This window comes from Thamnophis sirtalis, unplaced genomic scaffold, assembly GCF_051295495.1.
Source record: "Thamnophis sirtalis isolate CommonGarterSnake01/CBP01778 unplaced genomic scaffold, rThaSir2_p1.2 scaffold_15, whole genome shotgun sequence".
Classification (NCBI taxonomy): Eukaryota; Metazoa; Chordata; class Lepidosauria; order Squamata; family Natricidae; genus Thamnophis; species Thamnophis sirtalis.
In genome coordinates, this window is record NW_028261395.1 from 2,265,088 (window position 1) to 2,277,967 (window position 12,880).

Consider the following 12,880-nt stretch of genomic DNA (forward strand, 5'->3'; position numbering starts at 1 on the left):
ATTGATCTTATCGATTCCTACCGTGTGAGAAATAACGGCTAATTCGGAGCCGTTATAATGTCTTAGGCCTTTCCGCAATTCTTTTTTTTCTGGTTGGGTCTCAAATGTTTTCTTTGTTGTTGGAAGCAATGAGTTCACTATCTGGTCTGCTCTTCTAGGAGGAACATGCGTGTGGACTGGACAAGGCGTTGAGTAGTCTAACCCCTGTGGTACAACTTGTGCAGAGTATAAACTCTCAGCTGCAGGAACACTTCAAGAAAAATTCATCCTTGGCAGAAATGGTAATAAACATACCTTGAAGTACTAGCATTGTTGAATGCTGCTAGCACAAGGTTAGGGACCGTGGGAACCTGAAGATATGTGGACTTCAACACCCAGCATGCTGATTGGGAATTCTGGGAATTGAAGTTCCCGGTTCCACCACAAAACCGCGGTAGACTAAAGCGCGCTCGACGAAAGCGCGTACGTGACGTCATCACAGCGCGACGAAAACAGCACGCTGTGAGCGGTAAACTTAAAATTAATGCGTAAATCTAAACCTAACCCCCCCAAACCTAAGCCTAACCCTTAACCTAACGCTAAACCTAACGCTAACCTTAACCCTAACGCTTAACGTAACCCTAAACCTAACCCTTAACCTAACCCTAACCCTTACCTTTATGTGAATCGGCTTGCTTTAATTTTATTTTAATTTTAATTTAATTTATTTTTAATTTTATTTGTCGCGCTGCTGATGACGTCACGTACGCGCTTTGATCGGGCGCGCTTTAGTGGACCGCGGTTTTGGCGTGCCACGGAAGTTCCCAAGATTGAACAAAACACTGCTTTAGCCTTTCTGCCTAATCCAATCCATGAGAAGAAACACCAAGGTGCCAGAGCCTTCATTGTGGCCCTTCCTCCCTCTAGTAAACCACTTCATTTGTAATCCACTTTCTGTTGTTTTGCCCCCTTGGGAAGGGCACTGAACAGTCACACTTGTCTAGAGCGGTGGAGTTTAGAAGTGATTCGGACGGAGACCCCTCAATCGTACTTGTGCTTGTCTTTGGAGAAATCACCAGGCCATTGATGATGGTATAAACTCTATCATTTGCTGACAGGAAAATCCAACGAACTATTTCCTGTTTCCTCCTGCATGAACACTTTATAAACAGGCAGTGCTTTTTGAAATGAGCTGCCTACCAATTTCCTGCCTTATTTATCTCTTGAGCATCTGGAAGTTGGATCCTCTTTCCCACCCCATTTTTAGGAGAGCTTTTGTCAACCTCAAATTCTCGGTTCCACCACAAAACCGCAGACGACAAAATCGCGGTCGACGAAAGCGCGTATGTGATGTCATCACAGCGCGACGAAAAAGATCGAAAAATGTAAAAATAAAGCGAAAACCTTACCCTAACCCCCCTAAACCTAACCCTTAACCTAAACCTAAACCTAACCCTTAACCTAACCCTAAACCTAACGCTAACCCTTAACCTAACGCTAACGCTCTAACCCTAACTCTTAACCTAACCCTAACCCTTAACCTAACGCGTACCTTTATGTGAATCGGCTTGCTGTAATTTAATTTTTATTTCAATTTTTCGATCTTTTTCGTCGCGTTGTGATGACGTCACATACGCGATTTCGTCGACCGCGCTTTTGTGGAACGCGGTTTTGACGGATCACGAAATTCTCCTGTCCTGATATTTCTACATCACCTGGATAACTCCAGATTGAAGAAGACTGAAATATTTCAGATCTGCTCATGGGTGTTTGGCAGAAGGACGAGTGACAAGCATATAATCGTGACATCACAACACAAACCCTGGGACTTATATCTGGAGTCTGTGTTATGATGCTGCCGTGCATATCTTAACATGTCGTCATCATGTTAAGTGACATCTATGGTCCCACCTAAATGAATAGAACTTGCCATGTTTCTTTAAAAAAAAACTTCCAATACATATATACACATCAGATTGGTATTGTTTAGATAAAAGTCAATATCTCTGTGCCCTTGAAAACTGATGACCTCTTTTTTCTGACCGAAAGATTACAGGCTACAAAGAAGAACTGGCTTCCTTCTTCCATGATCATTCTCTTGAATTGAGTAAACTGCACAACAACTGTTCCCAAATGTTTACTCAACTTCAGGATAGTTACGAGAGCCTGCAAGAGGAAGTGGAGCTGACCAAGATGGCACAGAAAACGGTATTTCTTCCATTTCCATGATGATAATGGTGTCCATAGGAGGTCCATAATGCACTAGAATAGAAGTGGGTGGTGGGGTGATGATCTTAGAGCAATATAGGTTGCTACTCTGTTTAAGGGACACCGTTAGGCTCTGCTGACCATTGTTCCTTTCTCTATCCTGGTGATTATTATTGCTTGTTACATATGGTCCAGTGGGACCTTCTTAAGAGACAGTTTTCTGGACTTTTATTGCTGTTATGCCCAGTTGACATTACACAAGATTTGCACTTGAAACTAATTGGAGCACCAGCAAGTTCTCTACCCTTGTCTTAGTGGCTCTTTGAAACTTTATATTTCTCTTTCCCTCACCGACACAAAAATTGGCTTGGCTCCAGGCTTCTGGCAATGATTCCCATAGTGTACAGTACACATAGTTCTGGTTGGCTCCATTTCATAAATGTTCAGTTGTTTGTTTTTATTTCCCACGTAATATTCTCTACTTCTATATCTTTTATTGTAAGAACAATACTACAACCAAACAAAGAAGGATGAGAGATAAACATGGGGATATAGGTTAGCTTCGTGTGCACAAATGCCTTCTAAATGGAGGTTAACATTGTTCGCATTTCTTCTTAAAGTTACATAATATATAAGTCAAATGTGTCCAAGTAGATCGACACATGTGAATGTGTCATTTCTTGTGCACATTCTTGTAGGAATGGAAGGGAATTTGGCTGTACCTAAGAAGGGGGAAATCTGCTTATTGAAAAAGGGCTAATCAGGATAAGCAGTACTATATTTCTATGTTTGTTTCATCCTTCATAGCAACTCAGAGGTAGAGTGTGGTTATCTCTAAATTCCATTTTAGAGTTGTGAGTCAGCTTCTTCGAGATTGGAAGCAGGTTGGATAAAGAAATTTGAGATTTGATATCTAGCAGTCTTTCATCCCATATATCTCCTGAAAGGTGGATTTTCCCCACTCCCTTAACTGTCTCTAAAATAAAATATTCAGCTCTATAAGAGTTATTGTTCTGCATTAACTATTAACTGAAAAATGCATCTGAAGTACATTTGAATACACGTGAGTTTGCTGCATGCTTTCAAACTCTTTTACTAAAATACTTTTCCTTAGTAATATTTTTTTTCCCAATTTCCCTTGATTCATACTAGGGTACAGCCCAACTTATTGCTTTGCTGCAAAATCAGCTAACCGTGCTCGATAACCAAACTCAGAAGAACTTCAGCCAAATACTAGAGAAAGGTGGAAGCCTAAAGAAGAATATCAATGATGTACAAGAGAATATAATTGTGTAAGGAAGCTTTTAAACTTATTTTTTTATCCTGAAATATGTTTGAAGGATTATTCTACTATTCTGCAGTTCTTGGGAGTCAGATTCATTCCGATATTTCTTGGGCTAAAACTCTCACATTCCTTATCATAGACTCAAGCATCTGTGGGGAAGCCCTGCTTCAGACTGCATAACTGTATTGTCAAGGTAGACATTTAGAAATCAGGATTTGAATTTTATTTCAATCAAAATCAATTGGAATAAATAATAAAATTTCTTTTTTGCTAATCCCCTTTATTGACTAGTGTCAATTCCAGGGACTGCTACTGCCTTTATGCATTGTGCATGGTGTTGGTCTCCATCTCAATAACACTTCTGACAATCAAAGGCAGTGGTGGACATCTTTGAGGGATGGGCAGTACTTTAAAAAAATATTTCAGGATGTTCAAATTAAAATAAGGCTTGCATGCATTTGCTGTTAGCATTTTTATCATGGGAAAAATGGCATACCGTATGTTTCCCCACTTTTACTCCAAAATACGACTGGATGCTTTAATAAATATCGGTGAAATTAGCAGTTTAGAGATAACACTGATTTGGTTGCTGCTTCAGTCTTAGCCTACTGTATTTTTTGGACTATATTATTTATTTATTTATTTATTAATAGGATTTATATGCCGCCCAATCCCGAAGGACTCCGGGCGGCTTACAAAAAGAAGGGGAAGAAAGAAATTGTAAAAAGAAAAGGACAGATTTAAAATCACAACACATGCATTCGTTCTGATCGGGGCTGGACCTCAACAGTGAGGTCAACACCCCCAGGCCTGCCGGAATAGCCAGGTCTTAACAGCTTTCCTGAAGGCCATGAGAGTGGGTAGGCTCCGGATCTCTGGGGGTATAAGACGCACTGGACTATAAGGTGCACCATGATTTTGAAGAGGTAAATTTTAAAAAAAGTTTTTGTATTCTGCAGGCCTCCGAAACCTTCTGCACACCTCTTTTTTTCCTTTTTTTCCTTTTTTTTCTTTTTTAAAGGGGGACATGCAAAACTTTGGGAGGCTTGTAGAATGCTCCTGGGGGCTGGGGAAGGCCCAAAAAATAGCAAAAAACGGCCCATTTTCTGCACAAAAAAAGGGGGCATGCAGAAGGTTTGGGAGGCTTGTAGAGTGCTCCTGAGGCCAGGGGGTGAGGGTGGGGGCAAAAATGACCCACGTTTTTCCCCTCCCTGCCCTCAAGAGCACTTTTCAAGCTTCCCAAACCCTCTGCACATCCATTTTTGCAAAGGGGGACGTAATTTCGGTAAGACAAAATGCTGTATTTAGTGTATAAGATGCACCCAGATTTTTACCCTCTTTTTTTTGAGGGAAAAAGGTGCATCTTATACTCCGAAAAATACGGTATGTGATAAAGCACAAAGATTAGTGCTTGAATAATCCTTGGCTAAATCCTTTTCTTTAGGCAGACTATTGGCCTTGTCAACTCTGCCAATTCCCAGCAGAACAAGATGATTCCAGCTCTGGATGACCTTTCCCAAGAGATCAAGCAGTCCAGCCACGATAATGCTAAGATACTCCTGGAATCAGACAACTACTGTAAAAATCTGAGCAGTAGTTTGAGAAAGACGTGCAAAGAAGCAACTAGTTGGGCTGAAACGGCAACTGCAGAGATAGGCTGTGTAGTTGATCAACAGAAAGCGTTTCTCAACAGCCAGAACGAACACCTACAAAACATGTATAAGGTAATTCTAAATCTTACAAAGTTTATCAAAGACTTTTTAGACATAGAATTTTATGACAGGTACATCCAGGTAGTCCTTGACTTAGGGCCATAATTGAATGCAAAATTTCCATTGTTAAGCGAGGCAGTTGTTAAGTGAGCTGCGCCTCAACGATGAACTTTTTGGTCACAGTTGTTAAGTAAATCACTGAATTTGTTAAGTGAATCCCCATAAAGCTGGGAAGGTTACAAATAGTGATTACATGACCCCGAGACAGTGTAAACCAGGGGTGTCAAATCGGCCCACGGGGTGCTTAAATCTGGCCCAAGGGGCCGGCCTGGAAATGGCAAAGGAGTGGCCCGCGGTCCCTCTGGTGGCCAAAATAGGGCACAGGGGGAGGAGAACTACAATTGTGATCCAGACCTTGAAGAAATCCTGTTTTGATACCCCTGGTGTAAACTGTCATAAATACATGCCAGTTGCCAAGCATCCAAATTTTGATCACGTAACCCTGGGGATACTGCAAAGATCGTTTTTCAGTGCTGTTGTAATTTTAAACGGTCGCTCAACAAATGGTTGTAAGTCAAGCGTGGCCTGTGTATAATTGTTTAGACTAGGCATGTCAAACTGGCGGCCATATGGGTCACGTGCAGGCCACACCCACCTCACCTCCGCGAAGGCAAAAGACAATGCAATACGTCACAATCCGTGACGCGATCGAGTTTGATACCTGTGTTTTAGATCATATGATACAATGTCTTTTCCCTGAAATGGCTATTGATGGCTGTCCGCCTTTAAGCCTGGAAGAAGGACCCGAGCCATGTTTCCCCACCCTCAAACAGTCTCTCTTCTAGAAATAATGATGGTTCGTATACTTGGAAAGGACCATAAATTCTTGTCATAGATTGAGTACAATAAGTTTCATTCAGTCAAACCTGCAGTTTATAATGTTGCAGATCTGGTTTCTTGACATAATACTTTAAGTCTTAAGATGGTTGGCTTCCAGGATCTCCATGACAAATGTAACGCATCAGAAGCCAATGTGACAGACTACATGAAGAGGCAAAAAGAGGCCGAAGATGTCGCCCTCAAGAGGCTGCTTGACCATTTCCAGAATGACCGAGAGGTGCTTACCGAACAGAAAGACCTGCTCCTTGAAGAAGCAGAGAAAGGCTTAATTCAGATTAACGCTTTCCTGACTGAAGATCTGAAAACGGATCTCCCCACAGGTATTTGGAGGGGGGGGGGGAAATTAGCCCTGCAAACTTTGGAGGGAGCCTAAAAAAACGAGAGGAACAGCTACCTCAAATCAGTTTTGAAATCCAATAAGAAAAGGGTGGCTGTAGTGCGCTGCCTTAATTATCTCTTAAATGGATCTTTTCCTAAAGGAAACACTCCACAGCGGAAGGACTACTGCTACCCAGTGACGGTGGTGAAAACAAAACCACGCGATATCCTGCTTGAAAAATTAAGGCAAAAGCAGATGGAGCTGACGTCTACTCTGAAAGCTGCTGAAGCCACCAAGACCGACTTCTTATATGAGGTAACTACAGAGAGTAAAAGAGGGAGAAACAGCTTGCTTCTCCCAACGGGTGGTGCTTAAACTGCTACGTTGCTATTGAGTGAATTAACTGTGCGGGGTTCCACCACAAAACCGCGCTCGACTAAACCGCGTCTGACTAAACCGCGTCGTTGACGTCATCAAGAGGGCGACAACAGCGCGGAGACAGAAGCACGCTGTAAACCCTAAACCTAAAATTAACACCTAAACCTACCCCCCCCTAAACCTAATCCTAAACCTAACCCTTAACCTAACCCTAAACCTAACCTTTAACCTAACCCTAACCCTAAAGCTAACCCTTAACCTAACCCTTAATCTAACCCTAACCCTAACCCTAAAGCTAACCCTAAACCTAACCCTTAACCTAACCCTAAACCTAAACCTAACCCTTAACCTAACCCTAAACCTAACCCTCAACCTAACCCTAAAGCTAACCCTTAACCTAACCCTAAACCTAACCTTTAACCTAACCCTAACCCTAAAGCTAACCCTTAACCTAACCCTTAATCTAAACCTAAACCTAAACCTAACCCTTAACCTAACCCTAAAGCTAACCCTAAACCTAACCCTTAACCTAACCCTAAACCTAACCCTTAACCTAACCCTAAAGCTAACCCTAAACCTAACCCTTACCTTAAGTTGAATCGGCTTGCTTTCAAAGCGCTATTTAAAGCTCCCTTCTTTCTCCGCGCTGGCTGTTGTCGCCCTGTTGATGACGTCAGCGACGCGGTTTAATCGGGTGCGGTTTTGACGGGTCACGCTGTGCAGAGGACTGCTCCTGCCCTATTGCGTATTGAACTTGTAGAAGTGATTTATCTACACTGCCACAACTGGCTTTAACTGTTCTCTGATCCCAAGGATTCTTTGGACGAAGAAGAGATCAGAGAAAGTGACGAGAGCTTTTGCAGTGAAAAATCCTACTTGAAGACCAGCTTGTGTATTCAGACTAATGGGGTGCCCTTCTTCCAGGTAATGTATGCCTTTCGGTGTTCATTGTTGATCAGGACATGTGTATTTTTTTCCCCCCTGGTTCAAAAGTTTTATTTCTTTTAAAACAAACATTTCATCATTCCTCAATCAGTAAGACATCAAAGTACAATTTTTTGTGTGTCAAAATAGTTCTAGTTTACCACCAAATTCTTGTCTAGCCTAATGTATACCCCTCCCTCCCCCCCACCCTCCCCCCCAACCCCCCTCCTCCCCCCCCCCCCGATTTCCCAGAACCCGTACACGGTATGGATTTTTAACAAACACAGTCTAAAATCTATTGAGAAAAAAGAAATAAAGAAAGTAATGTATGTCTTTTGGTGTTGATTGTTGATCAGGACATGCGTATTTTTTTCAGTAATTTTATTAAGAACTATACAGATAAAACTAACAATGAACTTAATACAAGAATGCGGTTGTATTTTTTTTTAAAGAAAGATAAAGTGTAGAAAGGAAACACCACCAAAAATGGTAAGAAAACTTACCTCAAAAACTGCAGCAAGATACTATTCAACATTAATAAAATATTGCTGTCTCTTAAATAACAACCAAATCTTTATTCCATGCCTCACCCCTGAAGATTGCTAAATTTTCAGGTCTCCTCATTGGTTAATAAAGAATTAAAAGAAATAGCAAAAAATACCTGTCAGTATATTACTATATAATCCTCCTTTCCATTTAATCTAAATCCTCCTCAACCTTCTCTTAATAATTAAAGGTTACAAAAATAATAATAAAAATTGAAAGCTATTAAACGATTCAATTCCACTTGTGGAGCTGGTATTTCCATCTCTTTCTTGTAAGTCGTAATTTTTACATCCATCTCCACGTCCATTTTAGTTGTCTTGAAAGGAATTTGGACATAATCTTAAATGTTTTCCAGCGAAGCGTTAAAAAGCTCCATCACTTCTCACGCCCAGAGAATCAGGTTTTCTTTAAAATAGCTTTAACAATTGACCCTTCAAAGATGTTTTGCCCTGAAATGTAAATAAAACAGGATTTTCCCAAAATGAGAGGATTTTTCTAATGGTTCCACCACAAAACCGCGAAGCCCTTATCCGCGCCGACATAAGTGCGGAGGGCAAATCCGCGCCTTCCGAAGCACTCAGCACCCTAAACCTAACCCTAAACCTAACCTAACCCTAAAGCAAACCCCTAAACCTAATCCTAACCCTTACCTTAATTTAAATCGGCTTTCTGCCGCCGCGCTGTTGTTGCGGTGGTGATGACGTCGCGGCTTTAGCGACGCGGTTTTATCACCGCTATTTTGACGAGCGCGGTTTTGTTGTGCCACGCTTTCTAATTACACTGGACAACTTTCCCCCCCAAAAGTTTTGCTTTTGAAAAACTTTTGGTGATAAGTTGTTTTGACATTTTTGTATGCCGAAGAGTATTTCTGTTTGCCAGTAAAGTGTCTTGAGGCGATGTATTTGCCAAAATGATGACACAACTATAAAATGGGACTAATATAAAGCTTTCCCAGCACTTAATAAAAGTAATGAAGTGAATAACGCAAGCTCTTTGACTTTACAGCATAAAAGAAGCGTCAAAAAGGATAAAGAGAACAAACCGGCATTGTTTCTGAAAAAGGCCAAGGAGGAGGATTCGGCCACTCCATCTCTCCCAAAGTCAAAATATCCGTTAAGAGGTCTCAACTAATAATGTACAATATCTTCCTTCTGTTTCTCTCCGTCCTTGCCTCTCCTTCCTTAGCTTGAGTGATGCACATGGCTTTGTAGTCCGTGTCCCAGATTGCATAGGTAGAGATCTCAACAACACGGGATGCCTTTTATAAAATGTAATTCGTTCGATTTTTTTTGTGTTTTGCAGATTTTGAAATGTAATAAAGAATAACTGCCACTATTTAGTAGTCTTGGCTATATTTTTCTTTTGTGAGAAGAGGGGTAGCACTTATCATCCAGAAATCTCTCTCAGCCTTCCGGGGCCATGCTCCCGGAGTTTATGGTTGCAAGACCATAATCATGAAGATGGGTGTGTGGACTCAGTTGGGTCTATTGCTACTGTACCAGCCTCCCTGATGTTTAGCAACCATCCAGCCTGAGCTTCTGAAGGCCATCTCAGGGTTGGCAGTATAATTCCCCAGAGCCGAGGTGGCGCAGTGGTTAAATGCAGCACTGCAAGCTATTTCAGCTGACTGCTAGTTCAGCAGTTCGGCGGTTCAAATCTCACCGGCTCAGCGTTGACTCAGCCTTCCATCCTTCCGAGGTGGGTGAAATGAGGGCCCGGATTGTTGTTGGGGGCGATATGCTGACTCTTTAAACCGCTTAGAGAGGGCTGAAAGCCCTATGAAGCGGTATATAAGTCTAACTGCTATTGCTATTGCTGATGGTCCTGGTGTCAGGGTTCCAAATAGCATCCAAAAGTAAATCAGAGTCCAAGGCGAAATATTGCTCAAAGTTCCAATTTATTAAGAGAGCCATGTTGGCACATTTACCTATACCGTAGGTGCACTTTCCAGTGGAGGTTTATAGATTTACAGATTAACAGAGTTGGAAGGGATCTTGTGATCATCTAGTCCAATCCCCCTACCCAAGCAGGAGAGACCCTACACTATTTCTACAAATGGCAGTCCAATCTCTTCTTGAAAGCCTCCAGTGATAGAGCTCCCACAACCTCCAAAGGGAAGCTGTTCCATTGATCGTCCTCACTGTCAGAAAATTTCTCCTCATTTCCAGGTTGAATCTCTCTTTGTTCAGTTTCCATCCATTATTCCTTGTTCTGGCCTTCAAGTGCCTTGAAAAATAGCTTAATCCCCTCCTAGGTCTGTAACTCCCAGAATTCCTCAACCAGCATCTTGGAAGTCCACACCTGTTAAAATTGCCAAGTTTGGAAAAAATCTGAGCTGTACGGTCCGCTTGTAAAAATCCCCAAAAGTACGTTGGCGGAAAATATTTGCGACTGATTGGCTATTTGGCTATCAGATCTGGGAATTATATCCCAAGATATGTGGATGAAAATACCCCAACATTTATTTTATTTGATTTGTCCATCGTTTACAAGATAATAGGTGTAAGAATAAACATGAGTAATGGGTACGAATAAATGGGGGCAGTAGGACAGGGACGGTAGGCACGATGGTGCGTTTATGCACGCCCCTTATGCGCTTATGCAGGCCCCATGAGTCCAATATGCAGAGCTATCCTTAACCACTGGAATGAAATATATTGCAAGCTGCAGTTTGAAGTGAGACACGTTTTCAAATGCAATAAGTGAATTATAAAGATTCCTAGGTCTGTAACTCCCAGAATTCCTCCACCAGCATCTTGGAAGTCCACACCTGTTAAAATTGCCAAGTTTGGAAAAAAATCTGAGCTGTACGGTCCGCTTGTAAAAATCCCCAAAGGTACGTTGGCAGAAGATATTTGCGACTGATTGATGAAATCTTAAGCGCCCTGGCTATCAACTCTGGGAATTACATCTCAAAATATTAAAATACACCAACATTTATTTTATTTATTTATTTGATTTGTCCATCGTTTACAAGACAATAGGTGTAAGAACAAACATGAGTAATGGGTAGGAATAAATGAGGGCAGTAGGACAGGGACGGTGGTCACAATGGTGCGCTTATGCAGGCCCCATGAGTCCAATATGCAGAGCTATTCTTGGAATGAAATATATTGCAAGCTGCATTTTGAACTGAGGCACGTTTTCAAAATGCTATAAGACCTGAATGAGAAAGATTCCTATCTGCTTCCCCACTTCCCCCCCACGATGGTCATTGGCCAGGCCTTTTCTGCTTTTTATTCCGCGAGCGAGGAAGGAAAAAAAGAGCATCCCAAGCTCATTTCAAGAAGCTTCGGACGTCTGTACAACCTATTGTTATACAATACAATAGCAGAGTTGGAAGGGACCTTGGAGGTCTTCTAGTCCAACCCCCTGCCTAGGAAGGAAACCCTACACCCTTTCAGACAAATGGCTATCTAACGTCTTCTTAAAGACTTCCAGTGTTTGGGGCATTCACAACTTCTGGAGGCAATGATTAATTGTTCTCACTGTCAGGAAATTTCTCCTGACTTCTAAGTTGCTTCTCTCCTTGATTAGTTTCCACCCATTGCTTCTTGTTCTACCCTCAGGTGCCTTGGAGAATAGTTTGGCTCCCTCTTCTTTGGGGCAGCCCCTGAGATATTGGAACACTGCTATCATGTACAATGATACAATACAATAGCAGACTTGGAAGGGACCTTGGAGGTCTTCTAGTCCAACCCCCTATCTCAGTGTTTCTCAACCTTGACAACTTGAAGTCCTAGGGGACCTTAGAGGTCTTCTAGTCCAACCCCCTATCTCAGTGTTTCTCAACCTTGACAACTTGAAGTCCTAGGGGACCTTAGAGGTCTTCTAGTCCAACCCCCTATCTCAGTGTTTCTCAACCTTGACCACTTGAAGTCCTAGGGACCTTAGAGGTCTTCTAGTCCAACCCCCTATCTCAGTGTTTCTCAACCTTGACGACAACTTGAAGTCCTAGGGGACCTTAGAGGTCTTCTAGTCCAACCCCCTATCTCAGTGTTTCTCAACCTTGACAACTTGAAGTCCTAGGGACCTTAGAGGTCTTCTAGTCCAACCCCCTATCTCAGTGTTTCTCAACCTTGACAACTTGAAGTCCTAGGGACCTTAGAGGTCTTCTAGTCCAACCCCCCTATCTCAGTATTTCTCAACCTTGACAACTTGAAGTCCTAGGGACCTTAGAGGTCTTCTAGTCCAACCCCCTATCTCAGTGTTTCTCAACCTTGACAACTTGGAAGTCCTGTGGACTTCAACTCCCAGAATCCCCCAGCCAGCATAGGAACCTTAGAGGTCTTCTAGTCCAACCCCCTATCTCAGTGTTTCTCAACCTTGACAACTTGAAGTCCTAGGGACCTTAGAGGTCTTCTAGTCCACCCCCGTCTCAGTGTTTCTCAACCTTGACAACTTGGAAGTCCTGTGGACTTCAACTCCCAGAATTCCCCCAGCCAGCTATGCTGGCTGGGGGATTCTGGGAGTTGAAGTCCACAGGACTTCCAAGTTGCCAAGGTTGAGAAACACTGCGCCTGCGCCTATCTGCTCATGTCTTTTTATATACGTCTAGCTGCACCATCCTTCACGTCGCCTAGCGATGATGTCATAAACGCCCGCATGTTTGAAAAAAAAAAGTCCCAT

At 42.3% G+C, this 12,880-nt stretch overlaps 1 protein-coding gene across 1 annotated transcript in view; it reads left to right on the plus strand.

Annotated features, from left to right (window-relative positions):
• The window catches only part of LOC148042423 (kinesin-like protein KIF11), a 33,560-nt gene extending 23,974 nt beyond the window's left edge, over nucleotides 1–9,586 (plus strand). Inside the window, exons 15-22 of the mRNA XM_087702235.1 lie at nucleotides 159–281; nucleotides 2,029–2,187; nucleotides 3,340–3,479; nucleotides 4,917–5,196; nucleotides 6,182–6,404; nucleotides 6,564–6,718; nucleotides 7,595–7,705; nucleotides 9,257–9,586. Of these exons, the coding sequence (XP_087558361.1) occupies nucleotides 159–281; nucleotides 2,029–2,187; nucleotides 3,340–3,479; nucleotides 4,917–5,196; nucleotides 6,182–6,404; nucleotides 6,564–6,718; nucleotides 7,595–7,705; nucleotides 9,257–9,382 (1,317 nt within the window). The 3' untranslated portion in view covers nucleotides 9,383–9,586. The remainder of the gene's footprint in view (nucleotides 1–158; nucleotides 282–2,028; nucleotides 2,188–3,339; nucleotides 3,480–4,916; nucleotides 5,197–6,181; nucleotides 6,405–6,563; nucleotides 6,719–7,594; nucleotides 7,706–9,256) is intronic.
• Nucleotides 9,587–12,880: the final 3,294 nt, after the last annotated feature.